Source organism: Canis lupus, chromosome 3 (assembly GCF_048164855.1).
Source record: "Canis lupus baileyi chromosome 3, mCanLup2.hap1, whole genome shotgun sequence".
Lineage (NCBI taxonomy): Eukaryota > Metazoa > Chordata > Mammalia > Carnivora > Canidae > Canis > Canis lupus.
Genome location: NC_132840.1, coordinates 33,929,162 through 33,957,098, shown reverse-complemented (window position 1 = coordinate 33,957,098; position 27,937 = coordinate 33,929,162). Strand labels below are relative to the sequence as shown.

Sequence of the window (27,937 nt, the reverse complement as noted above, 5' to 3'; positions counted from 1 at the left end):
TCTGTGACCTTAATCAACTCACTTAGATTGAGGCTGAGTTTTCTTTTTCTTTTTTCTAAGATTTATTTATTTGAGAGAGAGAGAGAGAGAGAACACAAGTAGAGGGAGTGGGAGAGGGAGAGAGAATCCTCAAATAGACTCCCTCTTGAGAGCAGAGCCTGATGTAGGGCTCAATCCCAGAACCTTGAGATCATGATCTGAAGAGTTGGATGCTTACCCAACTGAGCCACCCAGGTGAGGTGGAGTGTTCTTAACTCTAAAGTGGGGCTAATACCTATCTTCCATTGTTGTTGTGGGGACAGAGTGTGGTGCACAGGAGGTGTTCAATAATGGAAGACACACACACACACACACACACCCCTTCTTGGGTGGGCCATCTTATACTAAGTCATGCTAAGCTGCCTTATTTCAAATGGCCTTCTATCCCAAACTAAAGTGTTATTTCCTGAAGTTTCAGTCTACACTTCACAAGCAGGACTTAAGGACAGCAAAAACGTTTATTTGAAAAAATTACTATGTATTGAAAATATACATTAGAAATTATTACATACTTCCATAGCATTCCCCTCCCCCACCACAAAAGTAGAAATATCCGCTTGCTATGCTAATGCCATAGGTAAAGTTAAACAAAAAGGAAAACACCATCAGCCCCCTTTCCTCATACATCAGATCAGAGTCAGGGGGAAAGAGGTCAACTCCTATCTACCAATCAGTAGGAATTTAACAAGTCCCAGTCTTCCACAGCAAGACATACATATTTCTGCTTTGAAGACTGCGAAGCATTGCTCTGTTCCTTCTCTGGCTCTTCAAAAGCTCTCTTCTTGCTCTTCTTTGACTCCTGGCTTGAGACAACTTCACACTTTAACAATGGTCCATGGCAGTCTGGGGCTTTCTCTTTATAGAACTGGAGTTTCTCAGAAGAGTTCACGTGGGTGTCTGCCAGTGGACACTTCACGGGGGCTTCTGTTCGAGCCCGCTTGCCATCTGTAAGAGTGACAGAAGGGAGTGGCCATGAGTTGATTACACTGGTGTGTTAACGCCTGCTCAAGTCCAGAAAGAGGATCCAAGGAAAACAACAAAGGCCCAAACAAAGAGAGGCTTGGATTAAGTTTATTCTCTTCTGAACAACCTAGCAAGTAACAGTGGCATGTGCACTAGCATAGGCTGAAGGAACATACCCACATGGGAGTCTGACAGATTTGGATTCAAATCCCAGATCTGCCACTTCCTGGATAAGCCTACTTATCCAGTTACTCGGGCAAGTAACTTCTCTGAGATTGTTTTCTCATCTTCGTAAGGATATAAAACCAAATTCATAAGCATGATGTGAAGATAAATAAGGTAACATATAAAGTGTTCAGCACAATGTTTACCACATAATAAAAGCTCAGAAAAGGTTACCTCTTATTATTCAAAATCAGGACTTTGCTTCTAAACAAGAGCCAAATTTTAGGGCACAACTCTTAGCAAATGATACCACTTTATTCTACAGTTGTGGTATGCCGTGAATTCTAATTTTGTTACCTTTATTTTTCCTTCATTTTGACTTTATCACTTAACTCCTTTAAAAAAATTATAGTAAAATAACATAAATTTACCACTTTCATCATTTTTAAGTGTAGAGTCCTGAGGTACTGCGTTCATCCACATCCTTGGGCAAACATCACCACCATCTCTCTCCAGAACTTTTCCATGATGCAAAATGGAAACACTGTAACTGTTCATCAGGAACTCCCTTCTCCTCTCCCCAGGCTCTGATACCCACTACTCTATTTTCTTTTTTCTTTTTTTAAGATTTTATTTATTCATGAGAGAGAGAGAGAGAGAGAGAGAGGCAGACTCCATGCAGGGAGCCCAACGTGGGACTCAATCCTGGGTCTCCAGGATCAGGCCCTGGGCCGAAGGCAGCGCTAAACCGCTGAGCCACCCAGGCGGTCTTTCTCTATAAAGTTGACTATTTTAGGAAGCTCCTATAAGAAGAATCCCTCAACATGTTTCTTTTTGACTGGCTTATTTCACTTAGCATAATTTCTTCAAATTTCATCCATGTTATAATATATGTCAAAACTTTCTTCCTTCTTAAGGCTGAATAATATTCCATTGTATTGAAATACTATGTTGTTTATCCTTTTATCACCCCCTCTTTGTGAATATTTTATTCCTATCTAATCTCTACATCCAACATGGGACTCACACTCACAACCTCAAGATTAAGAGTGGCACACTCCACTGACCGAGCCAGCCAGGCACCCCATTCACTCATTTTTTGATGGACACCTGGGATGCTTCTATCTTTTGGCTAGTCTTAATTCCTTTTTTAATGTTCTGTACTCTCTCTACTTTTGTGCCATGGCAAATCCTTTTTGGAACAAGAGGGAATATACATACATACATACATACATACATTTAATGAGCTATTTTCCTGGTGGTGGTGCTCAAAGCTAAGTGTGAACTTACACTGTAGTATGTCAAGAGAATACAAGTCTTGATGATCTATGTAAGTCAATACTATCATAATTACTTTTCCCACTGAGTGAAAATGGGCTGATACCCATTACGGGGTACCAACTGCTTTACGGGTGCAAATAACCTAACAGCAAAAATTCCAAAGAAAAAAGAATTTCTCACAGAAGTGCTGAGCTGCTGTTTGAGGCTCCCCAGATTCTTGTGGCTTCACAGCTTCTGAAGTCACACGCTCCCACTGCAGAACAATCTAAAATGTATTTGAAAAGATTTTAATCTGAACAAAATCTCGAGCTTTTAATCTCAAGCTTTCCTGTTCCCCCTAGCTCCCTTTCCACAAACACAAATCCTGTGGTAATCTTCAGTTGATAGGTGAAAGAGTAACCAAGTCAAGCCTAGATTTTCTGTTTTAATGCAGGAGTTGATCAGAATACAAACATGCTAGATATACGTATTTGCATGACTCGGGAAAAATCTATAAAGCTGATTCCCTGTCTATCTTCATCTCTATTGCAAGCTAGAAAAAAGTGCATATCCTTAAATAAAAAAATGTAAAACCTTAGTCAAAATATTTTTCACAGATTAGACTCACTTTCATGCCTTAAAATATACCAAATATAATTCAAACTTGTATGTGTATAAAATTCCCACATTCCCATATTCTTACATTTCATGATCAGTTTCCATTTTTCAAAACTGTTACAGATGTATATTTATTATAAGCTACTAAAAATTCTTTTGGAAATCTGGCTGAGTATAAACTATACATAAAGTGATTATTTTACATATACTGCAAGTAACAAGAACTTTTAATATTTCTCATTATAGGATGCAATAAAATGATCATAAAGTCAAGGAAAACACTTCAGGACACAGAGATAGGACAACACAGAATGTTAAGAATATAGTTCCAGACTTAGCAACACCACCTGTAGCCAGGGTACCCTTGGCAAGTGATTTATTTTGGGGGGCTCAATTTCTTCATCTGTAAATTAATATTAATAATACTATACTAATACCCTCAGGCTGCTGTGAGGATTAAATGAGGGGTGTGGCTGTGTCTGGCACACAGAAAGCCCCAGGAAATACTAGATGTCATCCCTTCTACAAAACTTCTCTAGTTATGGGGAATGGGTCAGATTGAAGAGAACACCAGGATAAACCAAACCTGGTGATTCAGTGGGCAATATGGAAATAGTACTTCACTAACAGAAATATGTATGTCAATTGCAAGACCTGCCTGGATACAGGGAAGAAGAAAATGAGCTTGGTTCTGGACATGCTGAACCTGGGGTGCCTGGCAGCGATTTACAGACAGTATTTAGGAATGGATCTGTGTCAGAGAAGGTACAATCTTCCCTGCAGGGACACTGGAGATCACCAGGACAGTGAAAGGAGGCAGTGAGGAATCAGCCAGAGCTGGCAGGAGAAGTAAGAGTGGAATAAGGCGAAAGGCCAGGAAGGTGGAGAACGGGGTCAGATGCCACGTCCAAGAAAATGCCTGCTGCGAGGCAGGGAAGGCCAGACCTAGAGCACAAGGGATTAAGAACTGAGTGGGCAGCGAGGAGGTGGACAAGGTCACAGGAACCATGTCACAGCTGCACTGGGGGTGAAGACCACGTTCAAGAAAGTGTAAGGTATATTTATGCATGTAAAGAAAGCAGCCAACACAGCATGAGACTGAACACCAAAGGGTGGGGAGGAGAGGGAAATCATTATAAGTGGAATATCCCAGCGAAAGCTGAGGAACTCAGGGACTGGGACTGAAAAATATTCAAATGCTCAACCCTGGAATGAAATGGCACACTTGACCCCTGGGACAGGAGGGAAGCAGAATATGAAGAAAAGGGAGATATTGTGAGACAGGGAGGAAAGTAAGGGGACTCGTGTTATCTGGCCTCATTGGTCTGTGTCACCTGCAAAGAGCACAGCAGGAGCCTAGAGTGAGCCCCAAGACATTTCAATAGGGGGTCAGCAAGAGATGGCCCAAATGCTATGGTTGCGCCCCGGGGCCCACTCACATGCATGGGACGAAGCTCCATGTGTGAAGGAGCCCCATCATGCCTCTGAGCTTTGCTTTATTATGTTTAGCAGATACCATGTTTTTTATGAATGGAAGGTCTGTGGCAACCCTGCATAAAGACGAGTCTATTGGCACCATTTTTCTAATAGCATTTGCTCACTGCATGTCTCGGTGTCACATTTTGATAATGCTTGTGACATTCCAAATTTTTTCATAAATTTGCTGAAAGCTCAAGTGATGACTAACTTTTTTTTTTTTAAGATTTTATTTATCTATTCATGAGAGACACGGAGAGAGGGGGGAGAGAGGGGGAGGGGGGAGAGGGAGAGAGAGAGAGAGGGCACGAGCCAGAGACACAGGCAGAGGGAGAAGCAGGCTCCATGCAGGGAGCCTGATGTGGGACTCAATCCCAGGACTCCAGGATCACGCCCTGGGCCAAAGGAAAGTGCTAAGTCGCTGAGTCACCCAGGGATCCCCAGATGGCTAATATTTTTTTAACAATAAAATATTTCAAATTAACATTGAGTACATTATTTTTTAGACATAATGCTATTACACACTTAACAGACTACAGTATAAATTCTATATGTACTGGGAAACCAAAAAAATAATCTGATTTGCTTTATCGCAATACTTGTGCTTTTAAAAAGGTTTATTTATTTGAGAGAGAGGGCGTGGTGGGGAGAGGCAGAGGGAGAGAAAAGAATCTCAAGTAGAATCCCTGCTGAGCATGGAGACCAATACGGGGCTCAATCCCACAACCCTGAAATCATAACCTGAGCCAAAATCAAGAGTCTGAGCAACCCAGGCACCCCACAATATTTGCTTCTTTGGGGCAGTCTGGAACCACACCCACAGTATCTCTATGGTATAATCTGTGCTTTCAAGCCAGGTTGCTAGGTATTTTACTTCAACCTTACCAAGCTCTGTAAGAAATCCTGGTTTCTTTATATGGATGAAGAAATTGCAACTCAAAGTTGTCTTAAGTCATAAAGCTATTGTGTTGTGCAGCCAGGATCCCAAACCCATGTCTCCTTGACTCCACAGCCTACGCTCATCCCCTCATCCCCTGCTACCAAACTTCATCAAGCCTTTGCATGATCATCCCACACCTGCCCCAAGTCCACTGGATATATGTTTAAGATTCATCCACAGCTACAAACTGTTATAACGATTTCAGCATGTATCTTATGTACAAACACAAAAGTGCTCCTGAAATACTGACTCACCCCTTCTTGATTACTTACAGGAAGATGATACAATTAGGCACTTGGATAGGTCCACCATCATGCATTATAGTGGAGCCAAGGAAGAATCCAGAACAAAACAGGTGGGTCCTCGAGGCCTCTACCAAGAAACAGTATCTCAAGAAGAAGGGCACCAGCCATAGGCAAACTGCAATTTACTGGTGCCCTACTACCTGCTTACCTTCTAATTTCCTACTTAGGTCTATACTAAGTTGAGGAAGACCACCAAGAAGATAAGACCAAAGCAAAGGAAAGTCAGCCAAGAAGCTGAAAATGGGAGGGTTCACTCAGTGAGAGGACAAAAAAGGACATTTCCTCACCAAAGCTCTACAAGGTAAGAAATTTGCCCACACTAAGGGAAAGAGTGAGATTTGAACCCTTATCGGTGTGACTTTTTTTTTTCAGCATCTAATGCTGCTAAGAGAATGTGTCCTCTTGCAGCTGGACATACTGCTTTTTTGCATAGCAGGCCAGAATTCACTTATTTTCTGAGTCGTTTTCAAGATGGCATTTTCTCGACGGCATTTTCTCCTAGGGCAAATATGGATGAGCCACAATATAGTGACCAGAGCATGATCTCTAAGGACTGACATCTAACACTTTGCCTTAAGTAGTTGGGTCAGGTATAGGCCATTACTGTCTCTGATCTGATGTGAAGATGATAATTTAGCCAGACTACCTAGAAAATTAATGTTTGTTCAAGGTGTTGATTAAGGCACTTGGACTTAAAATGAAAAGCTATATACACTGTGAGAGAGAAAAATCTGCAGTACCTGGTCAGCCCAGCCCTCTGTCTTACAGTTACTGTGATCAAATTCCTTTAAAGGCACTTTGGAGTGGACAAGGCCTATGTGGGTCTGGAGCTTGTGTTTGACGGCTTTGATGTCCTACGAGGGAAAGAACAAGAAAGCACACACCTGGTCAATTCTTGCTTGCTTTCAGTGGGAAATAAATACCATCACAAACACCAGTCTTTTCTAAATACCAATTAGCAGGAGCAAAAAATATCTAATTATAAGTCTGGGAAACAAGCAAATGTCTTACCTTGAGCCCTGTCCCAGAAATATCTAAGCAGTTTAGTTTTCTAAAAGAGAAGAGGTATCCAATTCCCGCATCTGTGATCTCAGGGTTACCTAGATGTCAAAAACATAGGCTATATAACAGTATACAGTAGAGCTACTGCTAAAGTCCAACAATAAGCTCAGAAAAAGGCCAAACAATGATAAAATATAAAGTACCGAGTGAGCAAACTTTTCAGAGAAAACGATACAAAGATCTTACTTATCTTCATCCTGTCTGTAATATGGGAACAGCCACACCAAATGACCCTTAAGATCCTTTATAGCTCTAACTTTCTAGGAGGTGGGGATTAGCAGAAAAATAAATGAACCAGGAAGTTAACCCAAAGGGTTTAATCTGGAGCCCTATAAAAACAGCATCCATAAACATGTTTATGGTTTATCGCACTTTGTGTGTGGCTATTTCACCTCCAAAGTAAAAAGATTTTTAAAAGACTTTCAAAGGTTTTTAGACACAGAGACTGTTACTACTCTTACTAATTTGCACTGTCTTCAGAAATCTTTCTTACATATTACCTTTTCAAATCAGAGTATTACATTTAGCACTGAGTCCTCAAAGCCATGAGTACAATACCCAGCACATTCCAGATGCTCAAAAAATATTTGCTGAATAAATACACTTTTCTGGGAGGGAGGTTGGACATTCACTACGGTCTTCGTTTTACAGAAGTCGAGGCTCAGAGAGGCTAAATAACTTACTCAGGGTACACAGCTATTAAAAAATGTAGAACAAGGAGTGTCCTTTGACCTTAAACCCCTGTTCCTTTCATTCTTTTGACACCATACCATCCTGCCATATATTGAATGGACACTCAGTTAAATTGTAAATGATCTCTATCAACTTTTTACCACTAAAGTCACATCTGGTTAATCCTGAGTAAGTTATCACAACTGTGAATTCATCAAGATTTTCATCAAGCAAGTATTGATTAAAAGACCTAGCTGACAGACACTATGTATCAGCAACTCAAGGTAAGTAAAGGTGAGCCATATGTCTTTTATATATGCCATGAGAAGGATGAAAGGCTGCCCTGTCTGCACAGAGTGGTCCAGATGAATCTGGAAAGGCTTTTCCTACCCTAAAGAGGGGGCAGCAAACCAGGAAAGGTACCTGGCCAGGAGTCAAGACCCTCTGGCTTTATTCTTGCTCTGCCACTAACTTGCTGTGGCATCTAGGAAAGTTACCACCTTTAATCTTATCACCTCTAAAATGATGGGGGAAGAACTAGGTGATTTCTAAAACCATTCTTCCAACATTAAGAACTATATTTCTAATAAAACTTACAAGATAAGTCTAATAATGTTAGATTTTCAAGGCCTCTTTTCATCACTCGAACTGGTGCTGTCATTTTCCGTACCCCAGCATCAGATAAACAATTATCCTTCAGGTGGAGCTGAGTTACGCTAGGGAAACAAAGTCCATAGATAAATCAGATTTTGAGAAAGTCTATGCACAAGAACATGCTTTCATAAATTTCATCTAAAAATACATCCTGTTATCTCATACCCAATGCATTTAATGGAATTATAAACCTTTTGGTGCTATTTACTAGTTGAGGGTTAAGTTAGGGATGGAAGTGTCATGTAGTACTAATCTCCGATGGCAGAGGGCACTAAGGCTATATGGTCAAATGAGGTAAACAGAGACTTCATTAAGGGGATAAATATATCTTGTTTAACACAGAAGCTACATTCATGAAAAATCCTATTTGAAAACCAAAAACACTCTAAATAGGTCAGGAAAGTCTACTAAAGAACTCCTAGGAGAATTCTTTTTGCAAAGCAAACAATCCTCTAATTTTAACCTAGCTTTATAAATCTAGATTTTCAGACTGGTTTTTAGGTACACCCATCACCCAATCCATCCAGCTAACCTGAAATTTTAGGGTATTAATTTGCTCCACTGTCCCACACACAAGACATCTGAACCTTTACTAAACCTCACACAAAAATACCTTTGTATGGGGTAGTGTGTAGGTGTCACTGTCTAAAGCAGGCCCTAGGAAGCTGGTTAGACTTGAGTTTGTCATACTGTTATGCTTCTGGCTGTTTATGAAACCACAAAGGAATCCATCTGGCCTCCTCTCTGCTGGCCAGACTGAGCAACTGGAGATCAGCTGGACTATTTGCAAATGGTATAAACTGGGTGATTTCTTTAAATTATGATTCTTGCAAAGAATGAGGCGGTCTTCAATAGTTTACTTTTTAAATAATTTATAGTTCATTGATAGTTAAAATACAAAAGGATGACTTTTGTTAGAATAAACTAGGACTGGAAAACTAAGGGCAAAATCATTTTCACCCCAGGCTGTTTCGTATATTGCATGTTGAAATAAAGGTTATTTTAGAAAATGAACCAACAGACTTGGTTTCCTAAGAACTGTTTAATCTATATTGCTTGTGCCTAGTAAAGGAGATTTAAAATGTTTTAGAAAAGAAAAAAAATTAGCAAATAAACACAGGACTGGAAAGTGATTAGCATTCTTCAAGATGATCCCACTGGGTCATCTTTAAAAAAAAAAAAATTCCATCTACAAGTGGTGGCAGGTCAATACCTAGACAGGGCCTCATTGGTGAGATGTTCTAGAAGTTCATGCTCATCTCCAAGCTTGCAACAGGAAAGATCCAGGCAGGTCAGCTCCCGGAAAGACTTAATCTCCTCAAGTTTTTCTGAAATCACCAGGTATCTGTGGGGCATGGAGAGCAATCAATAGCTTTTCTTTTCCTTCTTTTTTTTTTTTCTTTTTTTTTTTTTTTTTTTCTTTTCCTTCTTTTAAAACATTACCATTTGTGGCTTCATGATTTAGTCAACATTCCATCAGTACAAGGAACTATGTAATAAGCAGACTTCACCAACTACTATGTGAGCCAGGGTGAATTTTTTAACTAGTGAATACTTTGAGTCTTTTTACATGACAGTGGAATAAAAACTTTTAAATAAAAATATACAAAAAAAATTAAGAATAAAAATATATGAGCAAAGGCAAGACACAAGAGAAAACATCTTTGTCAGAAAACAGACCTTGAAAAAAAAAAACACAGAAAACAAAACAAAACAACAACAAAAAAAAGCAGACAGACCTTGGTGTTGGGACCTGATGGGAGAATTTCCAAACTTTAGGACACTCAAAAAATTATTCATTCTTTTAAAGTTGCCTTTTATCTTATGCTCAAGTATCTACTAGCTTGAAAACTGGAACACGGCCTGGAACTCTGAGTTCTAATCTCTGCACATCCCTAAGAATATACCAAGAGATGTTTGGCAGATCACATTTTATCTTTTCTATTCAAACATGTTTCAGTGGCTGCCCACTCCACTGCGCCTGTTAACTTCACTCTGAAAGTTCCTGCAGTATGACAAACTACAAAGACTTAGTCTCCTCTAGATGGTTAAGACAAACCTATGAGCACAATTTAATTACAATGGAGCACCTTGCCAAACTGCTATCAGGAAGCATCAGGGAGGCCTCTGGAGAGGAAAAGAAAAGGGCATTCCACAGCCCAGGCTGGGGCCTCCACCCTGCTTTCCAGTTGTTCATCTATTTCAGATGATATCAGTGAGAAAAAAATGAAAAAGGATTAGGAGTGACAGGAAATAGGGAAGAGAAGATCCTAAGAAAACAGGAAAACTGACTTGTGGCAAGACAATGACTTTTTCATCCACTTTCCTCATGGATATCTAGAAGTTTCCACAGCAAAATGGTATGCTAGAATCAGTGGAGTTACACTTAAAAGTGTTCACTTCTCTTTTCTGTCAATAGGATCATAATTACCAAAGACAAAGAAGATAGGATAACGTGAAGGCAAGAGGGAAGTTAGATCTCTTTTCTTCCTATTTCCAATCAAAATAAGATGTACTGAAAGCTGGTCACTGGCCTAACTGCTAGGTACAGATGGCCTGGGGCATTGATACCCTCTCTAAGCAGCCTGGTGACAGAGCTCAGCTGGATACACAACTGAGTCTTATTTACACAGACGTATTTTAATTGCACTGTAAATAAAGCTGCTGTTTTCTATCTTCCAATCAGAGTTGGAAGTGGGTTAATGGGGATTTGGGGGATTACTGGCAATCAGAGAAAGGAAAACACACATCCTTTGATCAATTAACCAAAAGATTTTTAGTAATTCTGAAACAAGGGTTATCCGCGAAGGACATAACAATGTATAATGTGATTAACAGAACAAAAATCAAGGCTGAGAAACCAACATGCAAAGCAACAGACAGACACTACTAGATGCTTATCTAGGACCTGATCAAAGCTCTAGGGTCTTGCTCAACACCCGTCTTCCAATTAATGAGTTTAGAATCGTGTAATGGAGAAGCAAGAGAAAGTACATGGACATATTTTAGTGTCAGATACAATTGAGTTTGGATTGTAACAATCCTAATTACTTGTGTGACTGTGAAAAGTTACTTAACTTCTCTGATCCTCAATTTCTCCCACTGAAAATGCGGCAACTGATTACTTCTTTTAAGGATAAGAATACTAGACACAATATTCCAAAAGCACACGGCATCTAATAGAATCTCATCTCATTTCATGGTAGTTATTATAATCACTTCATTACACAGGGTGATATTTTAAGGAAAACATGTTTGCCTCCTGTAACCACTTGGAATAAAAACCACTGGGCTTTCAACACAGGAAGGAAATAGTTTTTATAAGTTGGAACCCAGTTGCAAAGACACTGGCTCTCCATCTAACAAGCAGCTTTGTGACCCACCCTAAGACAGTGAGTGCCTGAACCTCCCCAATTACTTATTTTTAATAATTTCTTCAATCTCCTTCTCTTTGATCTGAACCCTTTGTGTTGCTATAGCATCAGCCCTGGATTGTAAATGCAAACCCAAATCTCTTGTCCTCTTCCTATTTTTCTCTGGGGATTCAAAAGGAGAAGGGAAGTTTGGGATCGCAATTGAAAATCATTTTTAAAAAAAGATTTTTAAGTAATCTCTACACCTAATGTGGGGCTAGAACTCATGACCCTGAGATCAAGAGTGGCATGTTCTTCCAACTGAACCAGTCAGATAGCCCCACAATTGAAAATCTTAATCTTGTATCTGAACAAGACAGCAAAGTTTAGGATTCTTGCAATAAAGACTACATTAAAAACGTTTCTTATATTTATATTCATGATCATAAAAATAACATATATCCCCTGTAGAAAAAAAATCAAGAAAATGTGAAAAATTACAAAGAAAATTTAAACGACTTGCAATCCCACAATCTACATTTTGAAAGACTTTTTCTACATATGCAATGCATATAAAAATTCCTTTTTTTAAAAAAATTGGATCATATAGTATATGCAATTTTATCCTTTTAAATGTATCATATAAGAACATTTCACATCATTTTAAGTAATCTTTGAACATTAATAGCTATATAATATTTCACCATATGAATGTGCCATAATTGACTTATTTCCAGTTGTTGGATATTCAGCTTTCAGGTTTTCACTATTACAAATAGTATCATAATGAACACCTTATATAAAAGTATTTGTTCTCATGTCTGAGTTATTACATTAAAAATTAGGATAGATTCCCAATAAATGGAATTAATGAGTCAAACGGAATGGATATTTTTAAGGCTCTTGATACATGTTGCTAAGCTGCTTTCCAGAAATGCTAATTTATGTGCTCACCAAACATGAACGAAAGGGCTATTCTCATCCAAACTGACCAATGGCAGTATATAGATGTCACAAATGGATAAAAAGCATTGTCACTATCATGAAAAATACTTAAGCTAGAACGATAGATGGGGAGAAAACAGAATACAGATTATAGATAGTATATTCCTAAATGCATAAATATATTTGAAAATGATTATCATGAATAGTGGGATTATGAATTTCTTAAAATTACAGCTTTATATATTTCCCAAATTGTACTGCCTTTATAAAATAATTTTAAAACAAGGCATCTATCATAATTCTACTTTTCATGTTTCAATTTTTCTACAATGAACATAAATAACTTGAAACAAAACATGAAGGGGTAAAATATATTTTAAATATATGTGCTACAGTGAAATATTGCTTGGATTTTTCATTTAGGTAAGGTAATTCTTTTTTCTACTGGTAACAGCCCCAGGCTCAGCTGTAACTAACCATAGCATGGAGACAGAGTTTTTAGAAGGTGCTTGCTCAGTTCCTAAGTCCACAGTTCTGCTCCCGTCTACATGTATGTTTATGCCTTGTCTTTTTAAAGTACAATATTTGAACCAGAGTGATGCCATTAATTCTATGAGCCAATTAAATAAAGAATTCTTCTTTTTTGTTTTTTAAAGTTTTTTTTTTTTTTTTTTGGAGAGAGAGGAAGAGAAAGCATGAGCTAGAGGGAACGACAGAGAGAGAGTGGGAGAAGCCGGCTCCCTACTGAGCACAGAGACCGACACAAAGCTCTATCCCAGGACCCCAAGATCATGACCTGAGCTGAAGTCAGACATTTAACCAACCAAGCCACCCAGGCACCCCTCCTTTTTTTGTTTCTTAAGGCATATGAATTTACCTTATGCTTTCTGACATGACTTTCTCCTCTTACATGCTCTACTTTAGCCTTGTTTTAATGGTCATATTGATGGTGCATTTAATAGAAAGCTAACTTTTCACATTTTCTAATCACAAAAAAGTTCATGTAATGGCACACTACACAGTTACTTTTAAAATCTACAGGTATTGATAGTAAATGATTTCCAAAATATATAAAGCAAGCAAGATGCGTAATGGTGTAAGGAGTGTGCTGCCACTTGTATAACAAAGGGGAGAGCTATAGATGCATGTACCTGTACAAGATGTCACTGGAATGACATAAAAGAAACTGTGAACAGTAGCTGCCTCTGGAGAAATAGGAGATAAAATGGGAGGGAGGCCATGTTTCACTGTATACCTTTCTGTGTTTGAATTATTTTCCAGGCACATTTTTTAGTTTTTGTTTGTTTTTTTATGTGGGCTCCATGCCCAGCACAGAGTCCAACACAGGGCTTGAACTCACAACCCTGAGATTAATACCTGAGCTGAGATCAAGAGTTGAGTGTTTAATCTACTGAGCTATCCAAGGCACCCCTAAAGGTTTTTTTTAAAAAATTAGTAAATGCTTTAAAAATAATTTTAGGTAATGGTAAAATAAAAATTTTATCTGTTTTATTTTTTAAGTGGAGCACAAAGTATGGCTTCAATTCATGACCCCGAGATCAAGACCTGAGCCTGAGCTGAGAACAAGAGTCCAGGATACTCAACCAACTAAACCACACAGGTGCCTCTAAAAACTTTAAATAAATCAATAAAAGCAAAGGCAAGTCACAATAGAAAACATTTGTTCTGTTAGAAAACAGAGTTTGGTGTTGGGACCCAACAAAATGAGTCATGGGAAACCTCACTAAAATGAGAGTGGTCAGGTTTTCAGCAAGGGGAGCTCTTGCTCCCTATCACTCAGAGTCAACAGAGGACCCGAAGCGAAAAGCCTGACTTGACCTTACGTGGACTTGACCTTTCATGTGTGAGTCTTACTCTACGACTCCCAGCCAAAGGAAGAAACGCTGCTTTCCTCCTCCCCTCTGACAAGAGCTTCACCAAAGAAAAGCCACCCCATTCTGAACTCCTAGTTTATTCCAATGTACTTTAAGTTTGGAACAACCTTCCCAACTTCTCTTTTCTCCTGAAAAAAGTATGCCTCTCCTTTGTTCCCCCAGGCTTGCCTGTGGTTTTCCAATAGTTTGATTGTCTCAGATTGCAGTGCTCTTTTATTCTTCAATAAACCCATCTTCTGCTGGTAAAATAGCTGCCAGTTTCTATTTTTAAAGTGAACAGACCATATTTGAAAATTTCCATATTTCGGGATACTTGAAATTTTAATCACCTTTTAAAAAAGTTACTTTTTTATCCAATGCCCAATATCTAGAGTTCTGAAAACTGGAATCGGCCCAGAACTCTGGTTACTAATCTTCACATCCTCAAGAGCACACCAAGAGATATTTGGCAGATTGTATCTTGTCTTTTCTCATACTAGACTACAAGTATTTTTTTTTACTGAATGGAGGAGTGGTGACAATCAAACAGTGGTGAAGCGGTTTCAAAATAAAGCTGTGTTTTCTGGTGGGGGCAGTGGGTAGGGAGAAAGACAGTGATTTTTCTCAAAATGGCCGGCCACTTTTTATTTAGAAGTTTTAAACTGTAGTGCTATTTGATGGGAGAATGCCCCCAAGCCCACAAAGCCCCAGAACTAGACAGACTGAACATATCCAACACAATACTCAATACTCTAATCAGAACACCCACCTGTTTCGCAAACACAGGGAGCAAAGTACCAGACTTCCGTAGGCTTCTGTGAATTTCTGTAAAGCCCTCAGCCCTGCACCTGGCTCTGTGAATTTCTGTCTGGCTTCCGCTGCAGAAAAGAGCTTTTCAGCAATCTGCTCAGGAAAGCCAATAAGGGAATCAATGTGATCAACGTTGTCAGAGATAAAGCCCAGGACGAGGCTGAAGAGAGACTTAGCAGAGTACCGAAGATTCCCCTCCCGGGTATATGTGAAGATGAAATGATCAGTCTTCTCTTTCTGCGCAGTATCATCTTCCCTGTTCATGCAAAGCTCCACAGAGAAGCCTTTGGGAAACAGTCTGAAAGGCCTTGGCTTCTGCAGGCTACTCCTGACACCATCCAAGGCCAGATTGACCATGTGCAGCTGACCATTTTCTCGTACGTAGATGGGTCCTGGGTCCAGGTGGTTTTCGGAGTTGAGGTAGTAAGACATTGCCTTGCTTCCAGCTGTAAAAGCAAAGCACAAAGGAAGCAAATCCAATTAAAATGCCATTTATAACATGCAACTTCATCTTGCTGTGCCCAGAGTTTTACGAGCCTACCAGGAAGGCCCTTTGGTTGATGTGGGGAAACAAAGCTTCCCAGCTGCCTATGAACCTGGCACTGCAGGCTGCCTCTATCTGGAATGCTGTCTCCTACTTTCCCCCTTTTCTTTATATCTGGTGCACTCCTACTTATCTTCCAAAAGCTAGCTCGAATCTCATTTCTACAATTCACCCTGGGGAAGTTACAGAAGCACAGAGAGTCATCTACAAGAACAAAGAAAGTCACGGCAGCATAGCTGATTAATCACAAAACAAATGGAAACAACCTAAATGTCCAACAGCAGGGATATTATTAAATAAATTATGATACATCCATACCATGGAATGTTATGCAGCCATTAAAATCATAAAATTTTTATTGATTTGAAAGTTACAAATGTACAAACAGTATACATGAAATTTACTATTTCTGTTTTAAAAAATGTATTTACACACAGAACAAAGACCAGAAACATAACTTCCTTGCTACGTTGGCACCTTCCACATACTTTGTTGATTCAGTGTTCTGCTACTGATTTATTTCTGGGCCTGTGTTCTACTGGTTTGAGCTCCTTGAGGAGAGGGACCAGGTTTAATTCATCCAGACTCTGGGATGCTCTGAGATATAACATAGTGCTCTGGGATTTAACAGTCCCTGGGTGGATATTTGTTAGACTAAAGTCTACTAATTTGCCAAACCTTACACAGACCACCAGCAATAGGCTTTTTTGGATCTACAAAGACCTCCATTACAAGAGCTGGGGGGAAAAAAAAAGCTATTCTACCTCTTGGAAACATCTTATCTCTTAGGGCTCTATTAGGACACTTTTGAGGTGAGGCAAGACACCAAACACAGTAGGCATTTATGCAATGGTTGACATTTTGTGCTCAGGCATTAGTTGGAATAAACATTTGTTTTCCTGAGAAACTGAGATTGCTATGTTAAATGAAAGCCGCTGATTATCATTTCTGCAACAACACAATGATCTAAAGAGAACTGAGAGTTAAAATTCTATATATGTCAAATAGCTGCCATTATCTTTAAAAGACTGACTTTCAGAGTGAACTAACTCAGCTTCTTCTGCATCAATGCAGGGCTGGGATGTAGTTTTGATGCCACGTAAAAGTGTCAGCAAACAATCAAGTCAGTGATCAAAAATGCTGAGTCTCTGGAGATCAAATAGTGATCCTGTTTGTGGACAGCAGTACAATCCACGTTTCTCCTGAGGATAATTATGTGTGTAAAAGCACATCAGAAAGAAGGGCCCTGACTAGCCTGACAACCTCACCCTTTCCTGCTCGGCTTCTTATGCCTTACTCTTCAGCCATGCCATACTACCCAAGTAAGCTGGCTGTGCTCTCTTGTCCCACTGGTCTTTGCCCATTCTGCTGCTCCCTTTGGTTGGACCATCCTTTTCTGCTTTCTAGCTCATCCTTATTCATCATTAAAACTCAGCTCAACCACGATCCCTCTCCTGGGAAGTCTTCACTAACCCCTGCACCAGTGCATGCCTGTCTGGTTTTCCCAGAGCACCAGTGTCTCTTCTATATATAGCACTTAGCACCGTGTCCTATGTTCACTTGCTAACGTTCCCAGAGCTGTGATCTTTGAAGGCATGGCATTTATGTTTTTCATCTTTTTCTCAGGCCCAACACAGTGCCTAGTCTTGAGTAAGCCCTCAACAAATACATGCTGAACTGAATAAGAAGAAGGGTGAGACCTCAAAGGGACAGACTCAGTGCTCTGAACTGCAGGGCCTGCTGATACTGTTGCTAGGAGCCAGCTCCTCTTCTAGGCAACAGCTGCAGACTCCTCCCCCACTTGCCAGACCCTTCTGCAGGTGGTAGAAGCAAAGCAAATGATGGGAGAATATTGCTACTGGTACTACCAGGGGAGGGAAAAAACCCTAAAACCCAGACAAAAAAATTCCTGTCACGGTGCCAGCTCTAATAACCCATACTCTTGCCAGTATTCAGTGACTGCTGCTAAGGAGATGCCTCACTTATTCTAAGCTGTTCTTTCAGCAGAGGTAAGTATCTGGCCCCTTCAACCTCACAGATGTTAATCTTGATGAGGAGATAAAGCAGATTCTCTGTCTTTATCTCTGGATTTGGACATTCAGAGCCCTATTCTACCTGTGGATCAGAAATTAGTCACCCTTATGGCCCTAAAAAAGGAATGACTTGACTATAATAATAGAAAGGCAAATTCTATGAAGAGAACATATTATAACGTATCAGCACACTGTAAGCTCCCTGACAACGAAACAGGGTCTGTATTTCTCCTGACCCCCACTCCCAACAGTGTGTTCCACAAACTTTATAGAGTCAAACGGACAAATGGATAAATGATCACTTCAGGTGAAAATCAGAAAGGTCCGGTTCCATCCAGCAGAGGGCACAAGCGTCTTGGGACCAGAATATGGACACTAACCCAGGCTGCCCCAAATCCTGGCAGCTTCTCTTTGCATGGATCGCTTTCAAAAAAGGCAGTACTGGCTATTTTTTACTCCTAAATTACTCAAATGCTAGTTGTCTTTCTAAATTATGAAAAAAAGAATCCAGTATTTCCTGAAGAGTAAAAAACCACATTATCTGTCCAGAAGGCCCAAGGCTCCTCTGCTCTTCAATGAAGGTACTTGAGGAACTAACCTTGGTTCAAGAAATCCTGGTAACCTTTGATTTCTATTAAATTTGTGCATCTTGCATCCTCTCAATAAGAAGCTTCCGGAAAGTTTGTGAGGTACTATAAAAAGAGCTAAGAATAAACTTAATGTTTAAGCCTTTCAAGGTTAAGAACCATAAAGGCAAGAGAATTCCACATAAAGCTTCCATACTTAGCTTTGCTTATGCCTGGCTGTACATGGTGGTCGGTTATAAATGGGCTCTCAAGCAACGAGGCCTGTTCTACACCATGGCAAAAATCCCATGCAAACTGGAAAATTAAAATTAGTATCTGCAAGAAAGTCCAGCTTAGATTTGCATTAACTATATTTTATATTGGATCAACAGAGTACTGGGCATTCTGATGGTCTCCCAGCCTGTCTCCAGAGAGGCAGTTCTCTAAACCGTACAACTGCACAGAAAAATATTACATAGTGCATGTTCTAGTTAGTATTCAGTCACCACAAAGGAGCCAAAGTTACCACAAAGCGTATCATTTCATCTTATGAATAAAACATAACCTTACTTACTACATTACAAACTCAGTTCTCTATCGCCTCTTTGAATAAGAGGCAAAATAAAATAATTGATAATTAAACATGACAACTTTTTAGATCTTGAAGCCAGTTTGCCAAGCAAGAAGCAGGACCATACCAATTAAGTGGACTGGAGGGAAGGAATCAGAGACAGAGGCCACAGGATTAAAACTGTGAGCTGGGTCTATGGCTCTCTAATTTGAAGGGGGGGAAAAAAAAGCACCTAACTTTAGTAGGTAAAGTAACAATTCCCAAAGAGTAAATCATAGTAATAATGGTGACGATGATCATGATACTGGGTGCGATAACTACCATGTATTAAGCAGATACCAGTTGTCAGGTACTGTGCTAAGCACTCAATTAAGTGATCTCACGTAACCCTCAACAATCCCTTGAGGTCAAGATTGCCATTTAACCGGTAAAAAGGCTCAGAGAAGTAAAGTAACTTACTTAAGGAACAGAGCTAGTAAGTGGCAGAGCCAGAATTCAATCTCAAGGCTGTATTACTCCAAAGCTCTAGCTCTTTCCACTGCATGATGCTGTCTCTCAAGAATAAAAATATGACATCAGCCTTAGGGATTAAAAAAAGATGTTAAAAATTAATCTCACCCACCTGTTTGATCCTCTGGTATTCACTGGCTTAAGCTGGGGGTAGGGGTGGGGGCAGGGAGGAGATAAAAACCAGTGGACATCTGAGGAAAGAGTTGGTGGGAACAGAGCCAGGACAGAGCTACATTGAGGCCTCCCTTCTTCCCTCTGCCAGGGCAGAAATTACCCACATCCACACACCAGGAAAACATCTGTCAAGCCATGGCCTTCATCCCAGGCTTCAGACACCCTTGGTTTATTTGAAAATGCAGCATTCTTGAGAAAATTTCTACACAAAAACTTGAACGGAAATTAGTTCCAAACCACCTATAACTAACTAACGATCTTACCTTAATTGTTCTGTGCCACCATCATTATTCAATTCTCCACTCCTCTCATTATTTTTACCTTACAGCGTGTGCACTTTCCTACCTGCCTTTTCACCCACACCCTTTCCTCCCCCAAAGCTCCAGAGAGCCACACTTGACTTAGCTCCCTACTTCCTTCCAGGAGCATGCCAATCTCTCCTACATCCTGACACTCTTAACAGTTCTTCTACCCGCCAACTCTAGACTTTTCCACATAAAATCCCAAATCCTGACAGCCCCCCCCCCCCCCCCCCCCCCCCCCCGCCTTCTCCCACTCTTAACATCCCCGTCCTGGCCTCTCACACCCCAGGCCCTTCCAATCCTTCCAAGGCACTTCTGAAACGAGGTTCCTGGTCCCAAACACCCAATCTCACCTCCACCTGCTTCTCCTTCCTGCCCCACACTGTTCCATCCCCATGGATTCCACCCCCAGGCACTCTTCCTCTGTCCTTCACCAAGTATTCTTCTTCCCTTCTTCCTAGTCTCTGGGATTCCCTCTCCTAGGACTCCAATCTCTCTCTCCTCTTGTCTTCTGTCTATAACCTTCAAAATCCCCTTCCTTCACGCCTCCTTATGCCCAACTTCAAAACCCACAGCCCCAACTTTTCTTCTCCACTCCCAAGACCCCACCCCTTCCATTCTAAGCCTGGATCCTTCCCTTCCTACACTTCTCAGATCCCCCTCGGTTTTCCTCTTCGCCAGTACTGCAATTCTCCCTCCCTCCCTCCCTCCCTCAATTCCCACGCATGCCCCTCCCCGAGCCCGCCCAAACTAACCCTGCTCCCACCTTGCCCCCAACTACCCTCCGCGGCACCCCGACCCCACCCTACATCCTCCTCCTCACCTCTCTCACCCAAACCACACCCCAACCCCGTCCCTCCCGGCCCACCCCTCCCCCACCCCGCCCCTCCCTCGCACCCCGCCCCCGCCCCCACTCGCCGCCCGGGGCTGCGTGAGCGGCCCAGCCCGCGGCCGCCACCTACCTGTGCCCCTGCCCGGGGCTGCGAGCGGCCGCTTCGCGGTGGCGGCTCCCTCCTCCCGCGGCGCGGCTGACGGGGAAGCGGCTCGGCGCCGCCGGCACAAAGCTAGGGAGGGTGGGACCGAGAGAGCTCGGGAGGAGGGAGGGGGCTGGGGTCGACCTGGCGCCGTGGGACCGCGGGGCTGGCAAGGGGCGGGGGGGCGGGGGGGCAAGGCTGGGCTGGGGAGATGCGCGTGCGCGGGACCCGGCATGAGGGGCGGGGCCGGGCCGGAGGCGGGGCCGGGCGGGAGGCGGGGCCGGGCCCTGGGCTGGAGACCCGAGGGCCGAGGGCTCGGATCCGGGAGAGGTGGGCACTGCGCGTGCGTGCCGGCGCGAAGGCGGGTCCCCGGGTGCTGCAAGCCCCAGGGAGGGTAGGCGGTGCGGGCTCCGGCCCTCGCCGGGGAAAGACCCTCGGGTGGGGCCGCGCGGCTCACCCCGCTCCGTAAGGGAGAGCGCAGGGCGCGGCCTGAGAGTCGGGAGGGGCGCGCGCCTCGGGGGCGGGGGCGGGGCCTGCGGGAGAGTCGGGAGGGGCGCGCCCCCGGGAGCTCCTGGGAGGCCGAGGAGAGGGGGCGGGGCTGGGGGCTGGGGGCGGGGCGCGCGGGGCGGAGCGGAAGGAAGATCCCGAGCCCGGACCGTCCGCGCGCCTGGAGCTAACGGGAGGCGCAGGCGAGCGGGGCGGGGGCGGCGGCGGCGGCGGGGGCGGTGGGAGCGGGGCTGCGTGCGGCCGGCGGGGCGGGGAGCTGGCGGAGGGCGCCGTGAGCAGGCTGACGGCGCGGGGCAGGGACGGGGGATGTCTGATTCCCCCGCGGGCCTAGAGACGCCCGTGCCAATCCACCAACTTTTTTGAGCCCTGAATAATGTTTTCACTCCCCAAAGGGAAAAGCAATTGCAAATCGAAATGAGTAAGCCTGCCAAACTGTAACCTCTCAAGGGCCACGTAACCCGTATGTTAGGAGCCATATAGTTCGTGTAGGATGTGGGGTCACTTAATACCTTTTATGTAATTTAGGGTGGGGCGTCCACAAACCTGAGCCTGAGGACCCTGGGAGGTCTTGAAAGGAATGACCTGGGACGGGGGCAAGGAGGTGGTGTCAGAGCTGGTTTGCCTTTCTAGTGAGGTACCCAGCCCTGGGCCCTGGCTGTTTCCTGACTTACACAAAAGGCCCCCATCAGTAATGTGGACAGTGCCAAGGCAGGGATCAAGAGAACTGCGGACTTGACCCCTCGAGGTTTTCAGAAAGAAGGGCCAGAAAGGGCATGTGACCTGGAGAGTAAAGGGTGGCTAAAAGTGGCCCTGAGGTTAGACTACAGAATAAGGCAGCGGGGAAGAAGTCCAGGGGTAGGGACCTTAAAAATGCAGAGGAGAGCACCCCCCATTAATAATCTAGGCTTTGAGGGGATACGTGTGTATTTATTTGGAGTAAGGTATCCCAGGGTGGGGCGTTAGACTACAATGCAGACCTGCACCCTTGGAGTGGAAGCAACATTATCTGTGGGTTTCTTTATGTTTTCCCCTGACAATATCAAACCTGACAGTGTCCTACTTATACAACCCAGAATGATGTAGTATCTGGATGTAGTTCACACTGTTAGCACATAACATTATAATATTAGTTGCATGCATGTTCATTTTCCTTGACTCTGAGCTTGAAGGCAAAAACTAAATGTTAGTCACCGTCTCTATCTTAGGTTGTAGTTGTCTTTGCGTTACTAGCAAGTGCAATGCCTGGTCCTTAGTTGGTATCTGAAAATTTTGATGGAGGCAGCCCGGGTGGCTCAGTGGTTTAGTGCCGCCTTCAACCCGGGGCAAGATCCTGGAGACCCAGGATTGAATCCCGTGTCGGGCTCCCTGCATGGAGCCTGCTTCTCCCTCTGTCTGTGTCTCTGCCTCTCTCTCTCTTTCTCTCTCTCTCTCTCTCATGAATAAATAAATAAATAAATTTTAAAACTTAAAAAAATAAATAAAAATTTTGATGGATGTAGTTCCTCCTTAACTCTAAAGAGTTTATATAATCTAAGATTATATTCCTTTACCTTTGGGGGCAGATATGGTACATTCTTGCCTTACAGTGTGACTCTATAATGAACCAAACGTATACGTTTTACACATCTAGATCAAGGGTCAGCAAACTTTTTCTGTAAAGGGCCAAATAATAAATATTTTAGACTTTCTGAGCCTTATAGTCTCTATCACAACTACTGTGTCACTGTAAAAGTAGCTATCAACAATGTATAAATGGTTGACCATGGCCAAGTTCCAATAAAACTATTCATGGATACTGAAGTATGGATTTCATATAGTTTCATGTAATCTTCATGTGTCATAAAATATTATTTTAATTTTAAATAGTATTTTAAGATAAAAAGCATCCTTTAACTCATAGGCCATATAAAAACAAATGGCTGACTAGATTTGGTTCTGCCACCCCAATCAAGACCAATCCTTATGTGATTGACTTTTTAAGTATAGGCCTTTATTGTTATTAAATATATTGTTCATCATATCTCATCTTTCTAGCTTGCTCACATCTTTTTATGTGCTAATTCTGTCATCTAGCATGTTAGCTGATAGCCCAGCTTTGTGTCATCTGCAAAATTGATGATACTTTTTCTATCTTTAATTCATAAAAATGTTGAATGGCGAGAGGACAGAGGTTTTTCACAGTTAATTTTGTCCCATTAATCATCATTCTTTGAGCATAGCCAAAGAGATAAATATTTACCTAAAGTACTGCCTGCCACCCAATCCACATTTCTCTGTCTGGTCCATATAGGAATCTTGAGAAGCTTTGTCTAAAGTTTTGTTGAAATATTCAGAACATGTTCTTAATTGGTTAGTAACTCTATCAAATAAGCAAAAAGAAATGTATAGGTTTGGTATAACCTTTGTGAACTAATGTTAGTGCTGCTTTCTATTGTACAACTACTCTCATTTACGTTTTCAGGGCTATCATTTTAATAATGAAATTTAATAATGTTAGAACTTTGTTGAGAATTAATATCTGAGTTCATCAATCTGTATTTCTAGGAATTTATCATCTTCAAATTAAGGACTAACAATGTTCATCTAACACTAGTTCTCTGGTATCAATAGTATTAAATGCAAGAAAAAGGTTAAGAGGCACAAATAGAAAATGTTAGAACATATGCCTTTTTTCTTGACCAGTCATGACTTTTAACACTATCATAGTAGATTTTAAAATTCCAGTAAAAAATGAACCTTATGCCAATAAATATAAAAACTAAGAAGAAATAGGTAATATTTCTACAAAATATAAATTTCAAGATTGACTCAAGGTGGTATGGAAAACCTGAAAAAAATCTGAAATATTAAAAAAAAAATTCTGTTTACAAAGATTTTACCAGGCTTATGAGATCAAATAACCTTCTGTCTTATACAAATTGCTCCAACAACTAGAAAAGGGGGAAGCTCTCTAACTTATGTTGGAAGTACAGTCTTGATTATAAAACTAGATACAGGAGTGCCTTGGTGGCTCAGTCCATTGTGCATCCAACTCTTGATTTCTGCTCAGGTTATGATCTCAGGGTTGTGATATCAAGCCTCTGTCCCCTCTCTGCCACCACCTCAGCACTTTGAGCTCAACTTAGAGTCTGTTTGAGCTCAGCTTAGAGTCTGCTTGTCTCTTGCTTGTCTCTTTCCCTGTGCTGCCCCTCCCCTATGCCATGCCCTTTCTCTCTCAAGTAAGTAAATAAATAAAACCTTAAAAAAAACAGATAAGGACTGAATAACAAAGGAAAATTATAACCAATCTCACTTAGAAATGTATTTGTAAAAAATCTAAATAAAATGTTACCAAACTGAACCCAACTATGGATGAAAATGATAATATATCTTAGCCATGTAAATTGAGTTTATGCTAGGAACTGGGGATATGATAACAATAGAAAAATCTTGATTTAATTGATCATATTATCAACCTGTAGAAAAATCTAGATCATCTTAGTAAATGTTAGAAGAGTATTTGATAAAATTCAGTGTTTGTTCATGGAAAAATAAAACCTAACACACCAAAAGAGAAGAAAATTTCTATAACCTGATGAACAGTGTCTAACAAAACCTTCAGTGAGCATCAAATTTAATGGTGAAATGTTGGAAATATTCCTTGTATGGTAAATAATAAGACTTTTTAAAAATAATGTTATTTTTTAAAATGTCCCATTTATAATAACAATAGAAACCATAAGACATCTAATAATAACTCTAACAAAAGAGGTGAAGATATGTTTGGGGAAAACTAGAGAATCATTTCAAAGCTTAAAAGAAGTCTTAAATAAGGTTGCCTGGGTGGCTTAGTTGGTTAAGCATCTGCCTTTGGCTCAGGTTCTATCTCTGCCTTCCTCCCTCTTTTTCATGAATAAATAAATAAAATCTTTTTAAAAAGTCTTAAATGAAGAGATATGCCAGGTTCATGTATTTGAAGACTCATTATCATAAACACGGTATTCTCTCCCAGTTAATCTGTATGTGGAACAAAATTACAATCAACATCTCAAGAAATTTTTTTCCTCTAGTTCATTTTTTTCCCCAAAGATTTTATTTGAGAGAGATAGAACATGAGTAAGGAGATGGGCAGAGAGAGGGGGAGAAGCAGACTCTACACTGAGCAGGGAGCCTGAAATCATGACCTGAGCTGAAGGCAGATGCTTAACCGACTGAGCCACCCAGGTGCCCCATTTTTCTGTAATTTAAAAATCTTTCTAATAATTAAGATACAAAACATAGAATTCTGAAAATTAAGTAGAGGAATTTGCTTTATCAAATGTTAAGTAAGACTTATTTTATCCTTTTACTTTCAGTCTATCCTTATATTTACAGTGTTTCCTGAAAAGAGTATCTGTTGAGTTTATTTAAATTCAGTCTGATAATGTAGTGTTTAGGTTGTTAACATTTAATAGAATAATCAGTGCACTTGTGTTTAAAACTATCTTCTTGCCATTTCTTTTTTTTTTTTAAGATATTTTATTTATTTATTCATGAGAGACAGAGTCAGAGACATAGGCAGAGGGAGAAGCAGGCTCCCTACAAGCCTATATTTTCTACAGGTTGATAATATGATCAATAAATCCCTACAGATTTATAGTAGCTATCTTTGCTAATTCCAGTACTCGGATCATCTATAGATCTGCTAAAGTGATTTTGTATATTGGATGTAAAATAGACACTGAAGTAAATAATGCTTTTTCCCAGAGAGGACACACCAGTTTCTTTGCCCTGCAGCCAGGAGGATAAGGGGCAGATCACTTTAGTCTACCTAGGGATTAAACTGAGTTATAATTTTATTTAAATACTTTCAGTTTACATTTGATTTCAGATATTTGGAAGTGAGATCAGTTTCCTCCATCAGGGCTTTGGGAGCTAAGTACCCAAGATCACAGAAATCTTTCTTTGCTTTTCAGTTCCTATGCCCAGTTTCCTGGGAAGCTCCACTTAGGGCACGTTTTCTCTGATCTTATTAGGGGTTGAGTTGGGTTGGGGCTAGGTTGCAGCTTTACTTAGTTGCACTTTATGACACAGCAATAAGGCTAAATCTCAAAAACATAATGATGAATGAAAGAAACCAGATACAAATGAATACAAACTGCATGATTCTATGTATATAAATTTCAGGCAAAATTAATCTGTTAGAAATAAGGACCATGCTTATCTTGGGAAGGAGGGAAGGGAAGTGACTGGGAAGGGGCATGCGGAGGACTTCTCAAGTGCTGGTAATATTCCATTTCTTTACCCTGGGAATAGTTACCTGGGTATGGTAACTTTGTGAAAATGTATTGCTCTATATACTTCTGATTTGTGTTCTCTTCTTTATGTATGTTTTATAGTTCAGTAATTTTAAAAAGTGTGTGGGGGTGGGGAAACACAAACAAAAAAAAGAAAAAGAAAACTCAAGCTACAGACTAGGAGATATCTGTGACACATATAACAAAGGATTTGTATCCAGAATGTTTTATTTGAAAAATTCCTATAAATCAAAAGGAAAAGGACAACAAAATTTTTAAAAAGCACTCCAATAGCAAAATGAGCAAAGGATGAGGAAAAGCAAATAACAGAAAAAGAGGACTGAATGGCCCATAATCATATGAAACAGTATTCAGTTTCACTAATAATCATGGAAATACAAATTATAACCTTATTGAGATACCATTTCACATCAATGAGATGAGCTAAAGTCAAAATGTCTAATAATACCAAGTTCGTGAGAATATAAGGAAGCAGAAACACTTATACACTGCTGATGGTAGTGTAAATTGTTAAAATTTCAAGATCAAATTGATCAGTTATTGACTTGAAGATATGCTGATTCTAAGTTTCTGCAATTTTACTTCTGTAAAGAAAGAGACTTTTATCATAAACACTTTCTCCTCTATATACTAAGGATACATACACAAAGATGTACATTTCAAATTTGCTTATAATAGCAAAAAATTGGAAACTACCTAAATATTCATCATTAGAGAAATGGAGAAATACCTGACAGCAGTTAAGATGAACAAAGTAGATTTACATGTATCAACATGATAAAACTTGAAAATATAATATTAAATTTAAAAAGCAAGGATATATATACTGAGGAAGCGTCTAAGTTTTAAAAGGGCAGTACATATTGTTTATGGATATGTATTGATAAAAGTATAAATACATAGTAAGGAGGGATATTCATCAACTCCAGAATAGCTCTTACCTTTGAACCAGGAAGGTGATGAGTAAAAATGTTAACATTTATTAAATCTAGGCAGTGGGTATATAGTTGTTTAATATGTGACATTCTCTGTAGTATGTTGATTATTTATTTGAAATAGTTTCATTTTTTTTTTAAAGTTAGCCAGAGGCCAGGATATGAAGTGTATTGGAAGCCTTTCTCCTTTTTCCAAACACTCTTTGTCTTATCATTCTTTATAGATACAGATTTCATAGTCACTTTGCATCTATATATTGGTTTGTGCCCTGTTACCACCAGATCAAGGAGAAGGGTGAGTGTGACTGATAGAATCTTATCTAGTCTTCTTTGTCTAATCTACCGGGGTCCATGTTAGAGTTCAACAATGTTTTTACATATATTTTTATTAAACTGAAAATATTACCAT

At 40.6% G+C, this 27,937-nt stretch overlaps 2 protein-coding genes across 11 annotated transcripts in view; one reads left to right on the top strand and one right to left on the bottom strand.

Annotated features, from left to right (window-relative positions):
- Positions 1-478: 478 nt before the first annotated feature.
- On the bottom strand, positions 479-20,988 carry LRRC42 (leucine rich repeat containing 42). 2 transcript variants are annotated; one of them, XM_072820301.1, is made up of 8 exons: positions 20,799-20,988; positions 15,096-15,582; positions 9,368-9,499; positions 8,098-8,216; positions 6,778-6,866; positions 6,507-6,620; positions 2,629-2,713; positions 479-984 (listed from the first exon to the last, which is right to left on the bottom strand). In XM_072820301.1, exons 2-8 carry the CDS (start codon positions 15,566-15,568, stop codon positions 710-712), a joined length of 1,287 nt encoding a protein of 428 aa, XP_072676402.1. In that variant the 5' UTR covers positions 15,569-15,582; positions 20,799-20,988; the 3' UTR covers positions 479-709. The 2 variants fall into 2 exon arrangements, with proteins under 2 accessions (XP_072676402.1, XP_072676401.1); XM_072820300.1 differs by lacking the exon at positions 20,799-20,988 and adding an exon at positions 19,798-20,030.
- A 79-nt stretch (positions 20,989-21,067) lies between these two features.
- Positions 21,068-27,937, top strand: part of IFT25 (intraflagellar transport 25) — a 28,003-nt gene continuing 21,133 nt past the window's right edge. For 2 of the 9 annotated variants that reach the window (XM_072820306.1, XM_072820310.1), the window contains exons 1-2: positions 21,068-21,140; positions 27,753-27,823. Coding sequence is in view for 2 of the 9 variants with exons in the window: in XM_072820305.1 (XP_072676406.1) it covers positions 21,732-21,735; positions 27,753-27,823 (75 nt within the window). In the remaining 7 variants the exon portion in view is untranslated. Of the gene's footprint in view, positions 21,276-21,403; positions 21,500-21,569; positions 21,736-27,752; positions 27,824-27,937 lie in introns of those variants that run through there. The other 7 variants (XM_072820311.1, XM_072820307.1, XM_072820308.1 and 4 more) reach the window with 7 other exon arrangements.

Coding starts and splice junctions, on each gene's coding strand:
- LRRC42 (XM_072820301.1), bottom strand. CDS start 15,568: ATGTCTTACTACCTCAACTCCGAAAACCACCTGGACCCAGGACCCATC. Junction 6,621..6,777: donor TTTCTGGGACAGGGCTCAAG/GTAAGACATTTG, acceptor TTTCCCTCGTAG/GACATCAAAGCCGTCAAACA. Junction 2,714..6,506: donor CAGAGGGCTGGGCTGACCAG/GTACTGCAGATT, acceptor AATACATTTTAG/ATTGTTCTGCAGTGGGAGCG.